The sequence below is a fragment of the Aotus nancymaae genome, unplaced genomic scaffold, assembly GCF_030222135.1.
Source record: "Aotus nancymaae isolate 86718 unplaced genomic scaffold, 86718_ANA_hifiasm-v0.15.2.pri h1tg000003l, whole genome shotgun sequence".
Classification (NCBI taxonomy): Eukaryota; Metazoa; Chordata; class Mammalia; order Primates; family Aotidae; genus Aotus; species Aotus nancymaae.
The window spans coordinates 7,484,387-7,501,890 of record NW_026988414.1 but is presented as its reverse complement, the minus strand read 5'-3'; the positions used below and the strand labels follow the sequence as shown (position 1 = coordinate 7,501,890).

At 47.6% G+C, this 17,504-nt stretch overlaps 1 protein-coding gene across 2 annotated transcripts in view; it reads right to left on the bottom strand.

Annotated features, from left to right (window-relative positions):
- Nucleotides 1-5,014: 5,014 nt before the first annotated feature.
- NR6A1 (nuclear receptor subfamily 6 group A member 1) overlaps nucleotides 5,015-17,504 on the bottom strand; it is a 235,111-nt gene continuing 222,621 nt past the window's right edge. For both annotated transcript variants that reach the window (XM_064378063.1, XM_064378068.1), the window contains exons 9-11: nucleotides 14,287-14,408; nucleotides 12,355-12,507; nucleotides 5,015-10,133 (exon numbers count right to left, since the gene is read on the bottom strand). In XM_064378063.1, the coding sequence (XP_064234133.1) occupies nucleotides 10,045-10,133; nucleotides 12,355-12,507; nucleotides 14,287-14,408 (364 nt within the window). In that variant the 3' untranslated portion in view covers nucleotides 5,015-10,044. The remainder of the gene's footprint in view (nucleotides 10,134-12,354; nucleotides 12,508-14,286; nucleotides 14,409-17,504) is intronic.

Sequence of the window (17,504 nt, the reverse complement as noted above, 5' to 3'; positions counted from 1 at the left end):
GCTGTTTCCGCTGCACCCCTTATCAGCCTGCTGCCAGATGTTCAGATCCGATGCCAATGTCAGAGAAGTCCATAGCGCTGGGTCAAGGCCGTGGCCGGCGGGAGCCTCAGCTGCAGTGTGGGGAGGGGGGCTTGGGGCCTGCAATAGACCTGCTCACTCTTCCCGCTCTGCCTGGTAGCTCTCTGGGCTGGACCACCTCATGGGGATGGGAGAGACCAGGTGGCTCTGGGGCCACTTCTCTAGACTGAGAGCAGGGTCTTGTGGAGACAGAGTCGGCCTCCCGGCAACACGTGGACACATCCATCTTTGCACATTTGAGAAAGCACGCGGACACACACTCGGGCACGAGTATGCGGTGCCACAGGGGGACAGCTCACAGAGTGCAGTGAAGAGCTGCGCCCCCATGGCATTCCTCAGCACCCCACCGCCCACTGGAGCCCCTGCTCTGCATGTTGAGCTTAGGGCCCCCACCCCGCAATCCTCTCACCTGACCCAGGACTGCAGCCTGAGCTGGAGAAGCGAGGTAGGAGCCTCTTTGTGGCTGGTGCTATTCTCAAGGCCCACACTGCTCTTCTATGAACTGCATGCGCTCAGAATCTGCTGCCCCCCAGGCTGGGCAGAGGACCTGGGACCCTTAGAACATGGGGCCGGGGGGAGCCTCCGGAGGAGGTGCAGAAGGTGGCATCTGGCAGAGCTGGGCTCCAGCCTTGGGTCTGGCCTCTCCACCAGGCTCCTGGAGCATGCAGCACAGCTGGGGCCCCCGGCCTGGGGTAGCTTATCTCACGGTGCACACGCGTGGCCCTCAAGGGGTGACCCAGCCTTGCTCCCCACATTCCACTTCAGCCACGCAGCCAGCGGGCCCCCCACAGCCCTGAGACAGGGCCTGCGCTCGGGGGTGGTCGGGAGCCACCACGCTGAACCACCCCCTGCCCTCGGCTCCAGCCCTGTGCAGCCACCTCCGGTGTCTCTTCGCTTGTCTCTTTTATCTGTCATGATGAATCTGTCACTGTCGGTACCTTAATCATGTTCTAATTTGTTTCTTTCTGCTATTTTCAGCCTCTTAGTCTGTTTTTCTTTTCTCTTTCTGGGGTCCTTGTATGGGGTCACATCCAGGGATACTGCCGCTCTTCTTTCTGGCTCATAGTGGCCAGCCGAGTGGGAATGTCTATGAGAACTCAGGTGATGGGACAAAGGGCCTCAGAAAGCTGAGACCTTGGAACTGTAGTGGGTGAGCTGGGGCAGCCCAAGGAGACCAAATTCAGGCCCCTCTCACCCACCTGCTAGGAGTCAGCTGGATGATGGGCACCGGTGAGGCCTGGTGCTGGAGGCTCCCCTGTGTAAAGGAGAAGCCTGGGGGTGGCAGCGAGGGGGAGGAAGCTGGGGCTGGAGGTCTCCCGGCCTGAGAGCCTCCTTCCTGTTTGTAGGGAAGTGACTGCCTCAGAAACCTGCCAGTGGGAGAGGAGGGAGGCCATGGGGACTTCCGGGAAGCTGGCCAAGGGCCCGAGGCCACCCTCCCTGTGCCCACATGGGGCCCTCTGGCCCTGGCTTAAAATAGTGCAGTTCCTCCTCTGCTCCTGCTGGGCCCAGCCCAGACCTCAGAGGGCTGCTGGCTGGCTGCTTGTGCTGCTGGCGGAGCCGGGTATCCAGCCCTCCTCAGACTGTGGCTGGAGGCATCGTGTCTCAGCAACATGGGTGGGAATGGGGAGTGCAGAAAAAGCCTGGGTTCCTGAGTCAGAAGCCCTGGATTCAGGTCTCAGCTCCAATACCGACTAGCTGTGAGACTTTGGGCTGGTCCATGTTGCCTCCCTGAGCCTCAGTTTCCACTTACGGAAAACAGGGTGAGTGCTTTTAACCCTAACCAGACCATGTATGTAACCAGACCTTGCCACACAGAGTGGACACTCAAAATATGGGAGTTCCTTTGGCCTCCAACTCCTCACCTGAGGAATTACCTCTGGAAGTACCCCTCAGTACCTACACTGCTCCTAGGACTGGGTGTTGAACAAGAAAGGTTTCTGGAGAGTGAGCGTGCAGGGAGGGCAAGGATGGGGCTGTGGTCTCCATGGTGAGACTTGTTACCAAGGGAACAAGACTCCAAGAGCCCTGGGTCTGGCAGTTGGGCACTTTTGCCATAGGATCTCTGAGAGGCTGATTAACACTGTGGACCTAAAACCCTGATGGGCAGCCAGGCCAAGACTCCTGGCTCCAAGTTTCTGCTGTTGGGGTGTAGGGGTGACAGCTCCCCGTACCTAGTTTCCTTTTATGTACTGACTTCACTGAGCCCCAACTTTAACCCTGCCGTCTCCCAAGACACAGGTACCATCAACACCATTTGTCTGACAGGGAAAGTGAGGATCGGAGATCTATCTGGGTCAAGGTCACAGGCAACCCGGAAGGGCAAGAGCTGGAATGAGAACTCAGGTGGTAAGATCCGTGGTTGATACAGCTGCCGTCTCACAGACTGCTTGAGGGAAACGACCCCTGGAAAGAGCTCCGTGGAGCTAGACCCAGCCTCATCCCAGCACTCTCCCCTGCCATCATTTCCAGGGGCTTCTGTCTTCAGACTCTGACTTAATTTGGAATAGCCAGCCCTCTCTGTTTCTTCAGGTATATAGAGGGCCTTACTTACCTCCGAGGGTTTGCACAAGATTGAGAATCGGAGCACAGATCTTGCCAAATAGTAGGCGCTCAATCGATGCTGGTTTATATTCATTCCTGACATCTTGCCAGTTATGTAACCTTAAGCAAATGACTTACCCTTTCTGGCCCTCAGTTTTCTTATCTGTAATATAGGATCATTATAGCATCAACTTCGCTGGGTTGCTCTGGGCAATCAGTAGTACTCTAGTGCACACAAATACTTAGCACAGTGCTTCGCTTTGTTTTCTAGATGTTACTTTATTATTCTTCCATATTACTGGCTGGAACCCAGGAAACTAAAAGCTCAGCATCACATAAGCAGCAAACAGCAGTGTCCTTTTATTCCATGGAATATTAATATTTTAAATATTAAACAGAATTTTAACAGGAGGCAAAAATGTCCAATGCTCAAATGGTTTTGATAGAACCTGGGCTAAACAACGTTAGTTTTCTTCAGGTGGGACTTCTCAGAGCCTTTAATATGCCAGTAAGGGCTGAGAATCAATGTGGACCGAAGAGTCAGTGCAGCACTTCCCATGTTTTTGGCAACAGAATTCTGACTTCTTGTTCCACGGAACCATCCTGTGGGGTGTCTGTGTTGAGACGCCACACCGGTGTAGCGCCTGTAGTATTCTACACGTCTGGGCAGCACCGATTTTCAGCTCAATTTGGTTGGGTCCGTTCATCTACCTCTTACAGAATTAATCCTTTTTTAGCTTAATGTTTTGCTTTGTTTTGAATGGTAAAAGGTTCACCCAAAGGCCATTACTGAGCTTTGCTACAAACTCTGGACATCCACATTCAGCACTATTGAATTGCTAAGGCTGAACAGGGAGGAAGCCTGTTGTAACTTTAGTTAATCAGATAGACCTGGATTCAAAAGCCAATTCTGCCACTTACTCATGTGTCATCTTAAGCAAAAGGTTTAACTTCCTCAAGTCTCAATTTGTTTATTAGAAAAATGGGCTGAGACCTACCCCTTGTAAGGCTGTTATGAATATTACTGAGATGACACGCATGACGCACCCATCACAGTGCCTGGACTCCCGAGGCGGTTGGCCAATGCGTCCCTTCTCCTCCTGGCACCTCTGTGTATCTGTTCCCTCTTGTGGGGCAAGGAAGAGAGTCTATTAATTCATTCTGCAGCATTTCCTTTGTTCTAACCCATTTCTTTCAAAACTCAAGGGCTCTCTGGTTTCTTGTGCTGGAGGCTGAGGAATGGGAAGGCAGCTGGGCTTCCCTCATTTCATACAAGAGGATTAACAGACTTTGATCAAACACTTTTCAGCTTTTATCTTCCCAGCCTGAGGAGCCTTCATCTCTCCCATCTGTCTTCACACGCCCCTCAACCCAAACTCTGCCACTTCTCTGATCATATGCACAGGCCTGCAGGACAGTTGGGCAGATCTGGGTTCAAGTCCGAACTTGACACTCCTGTATGATTTTGGCCACATCCCTTGACCTCTTAGAGCCTCCATATTTTCTGCTCTGGAAAAGCTGTTAACAGGCCTCACCCATTTTCTAGAAAGACAGTATTGCTTTTCTGGAGCACAGTGCATCCAAGGCCATCCATCGGCCTCTCAAGCACTGTGATGCAGCTCTCTTGCCAGAGACTCAGCAGACAGCTTTCTTTCCCCACTCCTGAATGTGGCATCCAAGGTTCCCAACTGCTTCTCTGGCCTCAACTCTTGTTGATCCCTCCCACCGGCCACCACTCCTGCCATGGCAGTCCCTTGTTATGCCCAAACACTCTCATCTTTCTGATTCACAGCCAGGCCTAGGAGATGCTGTGGATCCCTTTGCCTCGTGACTTTATACAAGCGCCATCTTCAACAACACTCATCTGTGAAGCTCTTCCTGACTATCCTGCATAGAACAAGCCACTCCTTCTCCAGGCCCTTACAATCCCACATAATCCCTCATGACAACTCATCCCCCTGCACTGCGCAGGCGTGTGTCTGCCTCTCCACTAGGCTCACTTCCTCTGGTAGTGCCACTCCCCTCGGGAGAGTCTTCTCACCTCTCTCAACTGTAGTTTCTTCAGTTACAAAACAGAAGTAATGATCCTTGAAGTTCAACATGGTGCGTGACACACAAGGTGGGCACTTTAGTCAGTGCTGGTTCATTGATTCAGGTAGTTCAGAGAGACCACCTCAGCCAGAGCCTCAGCAACAGGAAGTGAGGTGGGCGTCAGTTATGAGCAAGAGCTGCAGGTGTGAAGGCTCAAGCCAGTGCCTCAGGACACGCCATCATCCCTCCCCAGAACCCCAGACAAGCTTCAAAGACAGATGCCATGTGCAGAAGCATTCACATTTATTGATTCAATACAGTATCTAACATTTGCTAAACATGCATTTCACACTAATTGGTCACATTTCCACAGGTAGTCAATTCACAGAGCAGAGCCTATCCCTTGCCAGCTGGCAGGGTGGGAGGTAGCAGAGGGCCAGGGTAGCCTGCAGAGCCCGCCAGCTATCATTTGGTCATGCAGGGTTGATGGAGCCAGGCTGGCGGGCAGCCCTTGGCCGGCCCTTTGGGGACAAGGGCTCAGAGACATCCCGTTTCCTGATTCCTACACACAGGACTGTGGGCGGAGGCAGAGCTAGGACAGGTAACACGAGGGTACGCTCCTGGATGCGTGTGCCATCAGAGCCCCTAAAGGTAGTGCCTGTGGGAGTGGTGCTCCCTATGCCCTGGAGCACAGGAAGTAAATGGAGGTCTCTTCAAGGGCATGACTAGTCCCTGGCTGGGTAGGTGGGAAGGAATCCCCACACACAGCCCAGACATTACAGTGCAGCCACCAGCCCCTGTGGCAGACCTAGGATGGCAACACAGACAAAAACACCAACACCCCAGGGCAGGCGGGGCTTCTTTCCCTGACAGAAACACGTACACAGAGCAGGAGCTACAGTATTCTTTTCCCACAGGAATCCTCAGAGAGGAATCACCAGGATGTCACTTAAGAGGTAGTTTTTTTTTTCTTTTTCATGGAAATTTGAGTCAACAAATAATCACCTATTACAAGACATTTTAGAGAAAAAACAATAGTCATCAAAGGGCACAGATGGCAGGGCTAGGTCTGGAAGAGTAGCCTCCGCCAGCAACACAACTTTTGCTCTTGGGCTTGGAGAGGGCTCTGACCTTATTCACCGCCTTCTTTTGAGCCTACAGTTGATTCCTGTGCAGGCTGTGGCCCATTTAGGGCTGCAGGCCCAGAGGACGGATGCCATATAAGGACTGGACTAGACAGTGGGACCAGGCTTCTGTGAGCTGGTAGAGGCAGGGCCACTGTGGCTCATGTCATAGGACAGCTAGAAGCCTTCAAGTCTCATGGTGGCCCAGGTCTGGCAAGCAGAAGCCCTAGCTTGCTCCAGACCTGGCAGGCTCTCTAGGGATCTCGCCTTGGAGGAAACAGTTGAGGTCTGGCTCCCAAGCCCAGAAAAAATGTTGCCGTAGCAGCCTAGAGAGGAGTTTCTGGGGACCCTGTAATTAAATACACATCCCTGAGCTGTGGCCCCAGAAACCCTTGTCTCCAGGCTAACCAGTTTCCAGCACCTGGTGGAATGACTGCCATTTCTCATCCTGACACACAGATAAAACATCATTTCACAGACACTGGACATAGATGCTTCAAGCCATAGATGCTTCAGTTGCAAAGGCAGAGGGGAGTGCAAGGGAAAGCGCATGGAGTAGGGTGGGGAGGCGAGGGAGTAAGAGCAGCGGTTTTTTTGTTAAATTTTTTGTTTTTTGGGTTTTTTTTGTTTTTTACTTTAAAAAAATTAATAAAAAAAATCAAAGTTTAATAAAAGGGCTGGTCTGAAAGACTGGATTCTTAAAACAATTGCAAAAATTTCAAAAGCAACAAGGAAAAAAGACATACACCAGGGGCCCAACGTGGAGGGCCTGGAACCACTGCTCAGCCTTCTGTCCTGCTGAGAGGTAGGGTTCCCTGAATTTGGCCAATCTTGGACATGGCTTAGATGCTGCCCACACTGGGTTTGTCTGTCTCTACTGGTCCCATTCCCCCAGGAAATCAAGAACAAACAAACAACTATAGGAAATGGGTAACAGAGCAATGCAGCTAGCTCAGGGCCCAGGATTTTAAGGATCTGGTGACACTGACCATGGCAGGTACTCACTTCCCTGAAAAAGGGTGGCAGGTGAGAGGCAGGCTGATGTGGAGTGGGCGATGTTCAGTGATGCTACGGAAACCCTTAGGATTCCCCATTCCTTGCTCTGGTTCTGGGGAACAGGACAGGGAGGACCCTGCCTACTTCCTCCTATCCCTGGGGGCTTGCCCACTGCTCTTGTGAGCGGGGCATACTGGCTGGGTGTCCTCTGAGCCAGGCTGAGTGCTTTGAGACAGGTTCTAGGGAATTTCTCCAGATTAAGGGCAAGACCACCAAACCTTGCAAAGGACTCCAAAAGTCTACAAAGGCAGCCAGAGAGCATGAATAAGTTCCAAGATGCCAAACTTTAGTCTTGGGACAAGAAAACATCAAAAAGGAGAGGGAGGGAAAGGCTTGCATGTTTCAACGTAGTACAAGGAGGTAGGATTCTCCTTTTCCACGTGGCTTTCAGAGTCATATTTTTATGGCATAGAAACTCTCAAAGTGAGTGCTTTTGGTGGTTGAATCAGAGAGAGGACAGAGAGAGGAATTAGAGAAAACATGTACAACTTTTCTCTCCTTCTACAATCAAAGGTACCTGTTAACCAAACGTTATACGAAGAAAGGCAAAAAACAAACACACCAAACCTCCCCCTCCAACCTTTCTCTGTGTCCTTCAAACCAAATTCACGAATACATCTAGTGGCTGACCTAATGTCTCCACACTGCTAGCTACACTCCTACCTTCTCCTCATAATACCTGAGTTTGCAATGCAACACATTCGCTTTACCCTGTTTAAAAAAAGCCCACGTCATAAAAGGACTGGGTGCAGAAGACATTAAAGACGGTCCACAGGTCAGGCTCCGGCTCAGAACACATGGCCACTTGGCTCAGAGATCTGCAGGGCTCTCAGCAATGAATGGGCTCTTTGTTCTGTGGAATCTGCTGCAAACATTTGTAAAACTGGATTTGTACAATGGCAACTTGCAGAACCTTTCCGCCACTCCACAAATTAACAACTTGTTCTGTTTAATGCTATGTTATTGGAGAGACACGTTCTTGCCTCATCAGAGAGCAATTCCCTTTGACACCCAACACAACGGGTAAAATGTTTAATTTGAAAAGCAATTTCAAAAATAATAGTTGGACAGATGGAGGCCTCAGCAAAGAAAGATGCTGTATGCAGGAGCTGTCTAAGAGAAGGGGTCTATGATATGTGTCTCCTTCCCAATCTGGAGGAAAGCAGCTCAGAGTCTGACCTGGGGCCAAAGAATGTGATCTAGTTGGTTAAATTACAAAAAAAAAAAAATCAGGGGAACAAGTATCATGAATTTAGAAATAAACAGATACACATGAACATACAAAAATCTTCCCACTGATGTGAACAACATGCTAGCTGGAGCTTTTCCTGAGGAACATGTCTTTTCTCTTTCTCAGAGCAACCGGGGAAATGGCATCAAGGTGTAATGCTCTGAGTTTTAGATCCATCAAGGGGCAAAATCATCACTCTGCTGGTACCCGTAACATTTCACCAGACAGAAGAAGTTACAATCAGACATGGACTACCCATGCACACGACATGGTGGCCTCCTGGGTAGCTTTACTAGGCTGAGTTGGGGAGAGAGCAAACAGCTTTTGACTAAATAGGCAAGGGAGGAACCATGGGCCTCCAACCCACTCAGGCATGCAGCCAGCTAAAAGGTCTGCTTGCCACACCGGCTGTGGAAGGTACCTGGGTGTAGGCAGGACAACTATTACATTAAGGCAAAAAGGGGAAAAGCACCTGAAAGAGTTCCAAGACAGGCTTGGTGTGGCACTGGCCAAAGTCAAGAGGGGAAGGAACACTTCCTGGGATGAGGTGGGGCAGGTAGTGAAAGAACAAGGAGTCCAGGCCATGTCTGCAGAGGGGCAGCCAGGCCATCAGGAACCTGAGGTAGTTTAAAGCCCCCCTTCCTTTCCAGGTGTTTCTGGCTCCAGCCCTCCAGGCCTTGGCTGATCAGTCCACTGCTGAGGTACCCTTACCTGGGCCACTCTGGGCCTTGGGCTTTGTGTTCTGGGTCCCTGAGGAGAACTGGTCTCACTCTGGAGAGAATAGGAGAGCTTGGAGAAGAACTTAGGAGCAACATTTCTGGTCAGCAGACAGGTGAATGGTCCTTCCCACTGCTTGCAAAAGACTGCAGGTTTTAGATTCAGACCTGAGGGAGTGGTAGCAAGGGGTGGGGAGAGGAACAGGGGATTTCAAAAGAGGAGTGTCTATTCTTTTCGCAGTCTGGCCTTGCCCTACTACCCTTTGAAGAAAACAAGGTGAAAGGAGAATAAATCAGTAGTGGGTACCAGGATTCAGAACATGGCATTCTGCTCAGCTGGTTTTTCAAAGGGCCAGTAGGAAGTCAAATATGTAAGGGAGCAGGAAGGAGAAAGGTGGACTTCAGGAGATCTACGTAAGGAAACTAGGTAGCTGGCAGCCCCAAGGGAGCTGGGAGGCGAGTTCTGCCGATCACTGATTGCCAGGACTTTGCCTAGATGGAAAGTTCACAGTGGTAGGAGGTGACAGTGGTGGTGCAGGGGTAGGGGCAGCAATGTGTGAGAACAGACACTCTTCTGCCCTTAGGACTTCTTGGGTGGAAGGAAACCTGCCTTAAATTTGGTCACTGTGTCCTACTCTCTTAATCTTCATGCTTTCCAAGGAAAGGACATGGTGCAGTCTTCACCCCAGTCCTGTTGCTGTCTCGCCAACCCTGCTTAGTCAATCTCCTAACAACACTTTGCCCCTTTACAGTGTGCCCTTTTACCTGGCAATTCTGTGGCTTAAAAAGGCAATTTGCTCTCTGACAGACAAATGTATGAGTCTGCTGAGAAAATGTGGAAAAAGTAGGGATGGACACACCCCCTATTTCCATTGAGGTAGTCATCTTTGTTAACATTATGGAAATAGTCATCTTAGCCCCATCCCACCCTCTCCCTCAAAATACAAAAGAACTATTTCTAAACAATGACAACACTGTCACATTAAACATCTTCACATCTGTAAACTGTAAGAAGATGTATCGGCAGCATTCACACAAAAGCATGTGCATCATGTTGAAGGCCATACATTCAACTCTGTCGTGAAATAAATATATAGAAAAATGAGGTTAAAAAAACAGACAAACAAACAAAAACTCTTCTTGCTGTGGAGGCAACTGGAAATGTTGCTCCACGGACTCCATCTTGGTCTCTCTGGCTTTTTCCTCCAGAGCCCATCCTGCCCACCCAAGGCAAGGTGGTCGGCCTGAGGAGGGCGCTGGGAACAGGTCATTCTTTGCCCACACTTGTCTTGCAGGAATGCAGCACCACCTTAAAGAGGAGGGGCAGCTGCTCCAGGGGCACATTCACCATCTTTCCTGGGAACAAGGCGGGAGAAGAAGAGTTAGCAGCGGCCACTAGTGGCTGGGCAAATCGGCCTCCCTGGGCTGGTGGAGAGGGAGTATCACCTTGCTGAGTGTCTGGGGCAAGAGACGTGCCAGGAGTATCACAAAGATCAGACACATTGGGCTAACATCCTAACACCCAGACCCCTCTGGGTGCCCTAGGGTGCCTAGTAACAGTGCCAACTCATCAACCTACTACTCAGGGAATACTTCCTCTGTTCTAGGTGGTTAAATGCATTAACTTGTTTAATTCTCACACTACTTCTGTGTACTGCTTTTTACCTTCGTTTTATAGATAAGGGATCTGAAACTGAGAGGTAGTACAAGAAACTTCTGTCCTATTTTCTTCACCCCGCCAAGCCCCCGTGGATTCTCTAACTAATATTCTATAAAATACTGCACTTCAGGATGGTTTAATAGGTTAATGAAAGTACTAAGGGAAAAAGGATTGGGGGTAAAGGGACAAATACATTTGAGAAACTCAGGGTTCCAAGAGTTTTGCAAATCTCTTATTGAAGGACTTCTCAGAGCATTTAGTGTGCTAATATTATTTGTAAATATCTAAGGCTGTGGTTCTTCTCCCAGACAGTACCTTAGAGTCACCTGGGGAGCCATCGAAAACACTGATTGAGGCTGAGTGAGGTGGCTCATGCCTGTAATCCCAGCACTTTGGGAGGTCGAGGCAGGCAGATCACGAGGTCAAAAGATCAAGACCATCCTGGCCAACAAAGCGAAACCCCGTCTCTACTAAGAATACAAAGATTAGCTAGGCATGGTGGCGCGCCCCTGTAGTGTCAGCTACTTGGGAAGCTGACGCAGGAGAACTGCTTGAACCCAGGAGTTGGAGGTTGCAGTGAGCTGATATTGTGCCACTGCACTCCAGTTGGGGCAAAAAGAGTAAGACTCCATCTCAAAAAAAAAAAAAAAGAAAAGAAAAGAAAACACTGATTGATCTCCGGGCTCCACCCCATTCCAATTAAACCAGAATCTCTTGAGGTATAACTCAAACATTGATTTTTTTTTTTTTTTTAAGTTTTCCAGGTGATTGGAAGTGCTGCCAAGGCTGAGGACTCAGTTCTATGGAGGAGAGTGGTGTATAATTGCTGACTTCTTTTATTTCGCAGAGTACCTGATTAATGTCTCATGTGGTAAGCTATAGCTTAGAAAATACTGAGACAAACTGTCAAAATATCTCTAAAATTCCAATAGTTTATGCCCAGCTTACATCTGTTAGACTGCTTTGTGGCCCAAGAAGTAGAAAAAAAAAATTCCCTTGTCAGATTGAAATATTTTTCCTTCAAAACTGTTATAAGCTCTCCAGAATTTTTATGTTGAATTTAAAAACTATATTGCTGAATTTTACAGGAAGAATCCTGGTCTACAGGTCAGAGTTCTGAGCTGCCCCTCGGTATATGCTAGACAGCCAGAACAAGAATCTTTACTACATGAAGCAAAGCAACAACCAAAAAAGCCAGGATTTTATATTGAAATAGACCTACTTAAATGTCAGGAAGCTCAGTAGGGGTCAAGACCACATAGAAACATACATACATGTATACGCATCCCAAAGCATAAAATTCCTCTGCAAATACAGGATTTTAAACTTTATTTTTCCTATTTTTAATTTTTTTAGAGATGAGATCTCACTCCTAGCCTCAACGGATCCTCTCGCCCCCGCCTCCTGAGTACCTGGGATTATAGGCATGAGCCACTGTGCCCAGCTAAAGACCTCACTTCAAAGAAATAACCTCTCAAAGCTAATGGGCTCATGAGCAATTCTGTGAAATGAAGATAATTTAAAAAATTGAGATATAATTAATGTATCATAAAATTCACTCTTTTAAAGTATATAATTCAAGAAATTAAATTAATTTGAGATATTCTGAGCCTCTCTTTCCTCATCCATAGAATGGCTATAATATCACCAACCATCAGCAGAGACTGGTGTGAGATTAAATGATATAAGGCCACAAAGTACCCTGCATATCATAAGAGCTCAGGAAATTAACTTCTCTTCTCTACAGAGAACACAAGCTTCTCGTTATAACAGACCTTTTTTAAGGGCAAGGATGAGAACTCTTTCATGCAGTTGGTGATGGGCTGGAATGAGTACCCTGAAAACACTACTTGCCTCATTCCTTCATAAGCTAAGAGAAGCAAGGAAGGGCTGGAAGCCTGAGACCCAGGATGTTACCTGCAATATAGCGAATCTCAGGTAAGCACATCATGAGATCAGGAAAGCGGTTCGGCTGATGTGTATATTTATATTCAGTAAAATCCTGGCAAATGTACCAGTATCGTTTGTTCAACTGTTCCAGCTGTGAGGCACTGGTCAGACCTCTGATATCTGTGAAAGAGAAAACCACACAGGGAATGGGACGGGCTTTCTAATGTGGAACAAAAACCAACTCCTTAAATATGTGCATCTTTCAACTAAGTTACTAAACATTGTCACAACAGGGGATCTTCTCTGATAGGGAGGAACTAAACTCTGCATAAGGGAAGAGAAATAAGAGAGAAAGAGGAAAAAATAATACAGAGGACAGTAAGTAGACAGAGTCTCTCAAGGGCTAGGGCTTCTCTCAGCTTCATACCAAACTCCCCAAACAACCAGAAAACACTAAACAAATGACTGAATAACCTACCTTTCCAAATTTATCCTTTATAATGTCTTCAAATTTGCCTTTCACTGGAACCAATCAGAAATCTTGCTGATACCCATACATTCATGCTTGTAACACACACACACCCCGCTTCCTATGTGCTTCTGTTCTTAATCTTCCTCCTGGGCTGTCCTCCATTTTTTTTAGACAGGGTCTTGCTCTGCCCCCTAGGCTGGAGTGCAGTGGTGCGATCAACAGCTCACTGCAGCATCAATCTCCTGGCTCAAGAGTTTCTCCCACCTCAGCCTCCTGAGAAGCTAGGACTACAGGTGTGTGCCATCATGCTCAACTAATTTTTTAAATTTTCTGCAGAGACGGGGTCTGTGTTGCTTGGGTTGGTCTCAAACTCCTAGGCTGAAGTGATTCTCCTGCCTTGGCCTCTCCAAGTGTTGGGATTACAGGCATGAACTGCTGTGCCTGGCCCCTCCATTTTTTCTATATAGATCTCTCTATTTATATATGTATATATACACACACACACACCTTTTTTATATATAGAATATGAACAAAAATATTCTATATATAAATCTTACCCAGGCTTTGAGGCCCAGCTCAGATTTCTCCTCCTTCAAGAAGTTGCTACTGCTCTCCCCCATCTGAGGCGCAAGTAATATGTCAAGTGCCATCAGAATGCATACTTCTTGAGGCCAGAGATCTGGGGTCTAGGTTTTTTCAATGTCTTTTATGCTCAGCACAGGGCTTGGCCTAAGGGAGGCATGCAGAACACCAGATAAATGCTGCTAGGGGAGCAGAGTACTCATTAGCTACTTTGGAAAAAAAGAGAATACAAACCTCCTCCCTATGCTGCATTTACAGGCAGCTGCCAAGTGCCACTTTGCAGGTAATATTCCACATAAATCACATCCGGCATTCTCTTAATTAAAAGCCAAGCTTGATATATATATATATATATATATATATATATGTGTGTGTGTGTGTGTGTGTGTGTGTGTTTGTGCATCCCATTAAAAGCCATGCTTGGGGGGGGGGGTGTGTATTTGTGCATCCCTGCTCTGCCCTGAAGGGGCTGTCAGAACCACTGCCAGCCTGTCAGAGGCCTTATCTCCAACAGTTTCATCAGTCACTCTGTTCTTCTTCAGTCACTGGTAAACTTGGTACATATTTAAAATGACGCATGTACTGTCCTTGGTGTCTGTGTGTAAATGCATTAAAACTGACTAAACAAAGCAAATCCTTTTCCTTCCTCTATGAGTTATAGAGATTGTGGCATTTAGGTTTGAAGAAAAAAAAATCCAAGGCGTTCTCCCATTCCCAGTGCTATAAAGGGTCAGGGTGATGACAAGGGGGTCCACAGGTCTTCCAGGATTGAAACCCAGATGGTATGATGGATTCTGTGTGACAATCCTGAGGGTAAGGAGGGGTGAAACAGGAGGGCAAATGCTCACTGCTCCCTACACCCCCTACCAATGCAAAGGTCCCTTTTGCCCATCCCAGCCACTCACCTTGATTTAGGAAGTTAATTGCTTTCATGCAAGCATACTCCTCATTGCTGACCTTTAGCTGATGGAACTTGTGATAGAGGTAGATGAGCCGCTCGATCACCTCCATCCCTTCATCACTAAATCTGGGGAACAGACACAGGTGTTAACAGTGGGCTGTGATACCAGTAGGGGCCAGGAAAGGGAGCCAGAGAGTTCCTGCAGCTCCTTAAGATATCTAAGACAGGAAATAGGCTGAGCTTGGGGAAAATGGGATCCAAAGCCACTTGGGAAGTAGAGACAGATCCATCCTTTGTCTACAGGCTAACATAGCTCATGCAAGCTGCTTTTCCCAAGGTCAGGCAGGGTCAATCTAGGTTCAAACTCATCTCCATCACACACAGGCTATGAGATCTTGGCAAGGTCATCTGACCCCTCTATGCTTTGAGGAGCTTGCATTCTTGGGCTAACAAGGGCCAAAGAAGGTCTGGGATATAAATGTGTGGAGAAGTACGACATTATTAAAATACAGCTATTGTTGAGATGCAGCCTCTGGCATCAATGGCAGCTGCCACGGTGACTCTATGTGAGCCTCTACCACGCTCCAAGAAAAGCTGCTGATTGTATTTGCTTATGTTAACTGCTTCCAGCAGAGCTGAGGTTATGCACAGTGAAAATTGTTATTGGCATCTCTGACTTTGGTGGGAGGGAGTAAAATGTTAACTGAGTTTCCATATCATGCCAGCCTCTGTGGTTGCATGAGTCACTTTATGAGCATTATCATATTTAATCCTCTCAACCCTATGAGCTGGGTGACATAATCATCACCAATGTACAGATGAGCACCTGAAGGTCAAAGAAGGGAGGGGTCTGGTCTACAAATACACAATTAATTGATGACAGAGTGGGAACCTAGAACCTGAACCCAAGGCCTTGGTTTTTCCAATATCTAAGGTGGCATACCCTAGCAGAGGGGCTCAAAGCCCCCATACTCCTTACTTTGGGCTAGGAGTGAGCTCTCTGGAGAAAGACCAACTTTTAGGCAACAGAGCCACAGGCTAGGTCACCCCAGGGGATTAATGTTTTAGGTATACTTCATACCAGAGATGGAGAGACCATCAAACCAAGGAGGCAAACACTTAACCAGGAAGCAGGAGTTTACAAAAGATGAGGTCAAGTCTGGCCTGAGTCATTCGAGGAGTGGACTGGCTAGTGGGTGGAGGGTCCCAGAAGGGTCTGATATAACTCAGTCACAAGGAGAAGATTCTTAGCTTCAGGTCTGCTTCCTGGTGACATCCTCAGATCTGCGCACTAAAACCCTGTGCCAGGCCAACAAGGCCCTATCTGGGTAGGGTCCACAACACCTGGGGATGAACTATTGCTTTCTGGAATCTACTGCCTTCTGTGTTAACTTTGAAGGCTTTACAGGCTTTGACTTCCTGGACAAGCAGAACACTTTCTCTTGCTTGGGGAAAGCCTGGCTCTGGTTGGGGCCAGAGGTCCCTGCCCTTTTTAAGCATGAAGGGGAGCCTCAGCAGCAGTGGGTTCCACTAACTGCATCAAAAATATTTTTCTAAAAAACCAATACAACAATAAAAAATAAGACAAATTTAAAAATACAGTATAATGGCTGGCTGTGGTGGCTTACACCTGTAGTCCCAGCACTTTGGGAGGCTGAGGCAGGCAGATTGCTTGAGCCCAGGAGTTCACGACCAGCCTGGGTAACATGGGAATACTCTATCTCTAACAAAAAAATAAAAAAATTAGCAGGGCATGGTGGTGCATGCCTGTGGTATCCCAGCTACTCGGGAAGCTGGGGTGGGAGGATCACCTGAGTGTGGGAGGTTGAGGCTGCAGTGAGCTGTGACTGTACCACCGCGCTATAGTCTGGGCAATAGAGTGAGACCCTGTCTCAAAATATAAAACAAACAAAAAACCAACCAACCAAAAACCCCCAAAAATCCCCTGCAAACCAAAACCAATGTAATAAGCATTACAAAAACAAACAAACAAAAATCCCCCCCAACCAAAACCAATGTAATAACTATTTACATGGCATTTACATCATTTATATTCCATCGGGTATTATAAGAATTCTAGAGCTGATTTAAAATATACCGGAAGATATGCATAGGTTATATGCTAATATTGCACCATTTTATATAAAGGACTTGAACATCTGCAGATTTCGGTATCCATGGGGGTCTTGGAAACAATCCTCCACGGATACTGAGAGATGACTGACTGTACGTGCAATCTGTAACTCTGACCTTTGGCCTTGGCATGGCTCCCAGTATGAGCTGGGGTTTCTTTCAGTTTGCTGATTTGAGCTACTATGGCTGACTCAGTTTCTCTGAACCTGGTCCAATGGCTTTTCCAACTTTATTAATACATTCTAATCCTGGCTGATAGACAGATTCATATTGAATAACCACAATAACCACCATTCTATAATACTGTTTCTACCATTCTACCATTTGTTGAGTGTTTGCTACCTGCCAGGCACATTAAGTATTCTACATACATTTAATTCTATTGATAGTCCCAATAAATTCACAGAATGGATACAAATCACAATCCCCTTTGTTCACATATGGAAATGAAGGCTCAGGGAGGCTATTTACTGAGTCTCTATTATGTACTAGGCCTTTTCATATGCATTCTTACACTTGACCCTCCTGATAACCTGGAAGGATACTATGCATCACCTCCATGTTAGGGATGAAGAAGCAGAAAAAGAGGTGACTAGTCCAAGGTTGCATGGAAAATAAATGGGAGTGGTGGTGAGGCCAGGGTTCAAACTAGGCTTTTAAGGACTTTTCTCAGCACTACACTGCCTATCCCTGATCCTGTCTTGTTCTTAGCTGCTACCTGGAAAAGGCTAACCACATACTACCACTAGGGACCTCAGGAGTGCTGTGTTCCCACAGCAACTCAGAGCAGAGCCCAGTCCTGGGAGGACGTCAGGTCTGCTACAGTGCACAGAACTGCCCCTGCAGCTTCCAAGATGCTAAGACTTGCAGGAGGCGGTGTTCCTGGGAGTGAAGACCACTCTTCATCAAAGCACTCTGCTAGCTATTTCTGTTCTTGAGAGGGGAAAAAAGGTCTTTACTGCCAATTTCCTTCATTATCTGCCTGGAGAGGTGAGGAAATGGTATAGGGCACAAAAAAGGAGGATGCAAGGGGAGAGGCAGTGTCAGCATCTGTCTGGTGGCCGAGTAGTGTAGCAAGCAAAGATAATG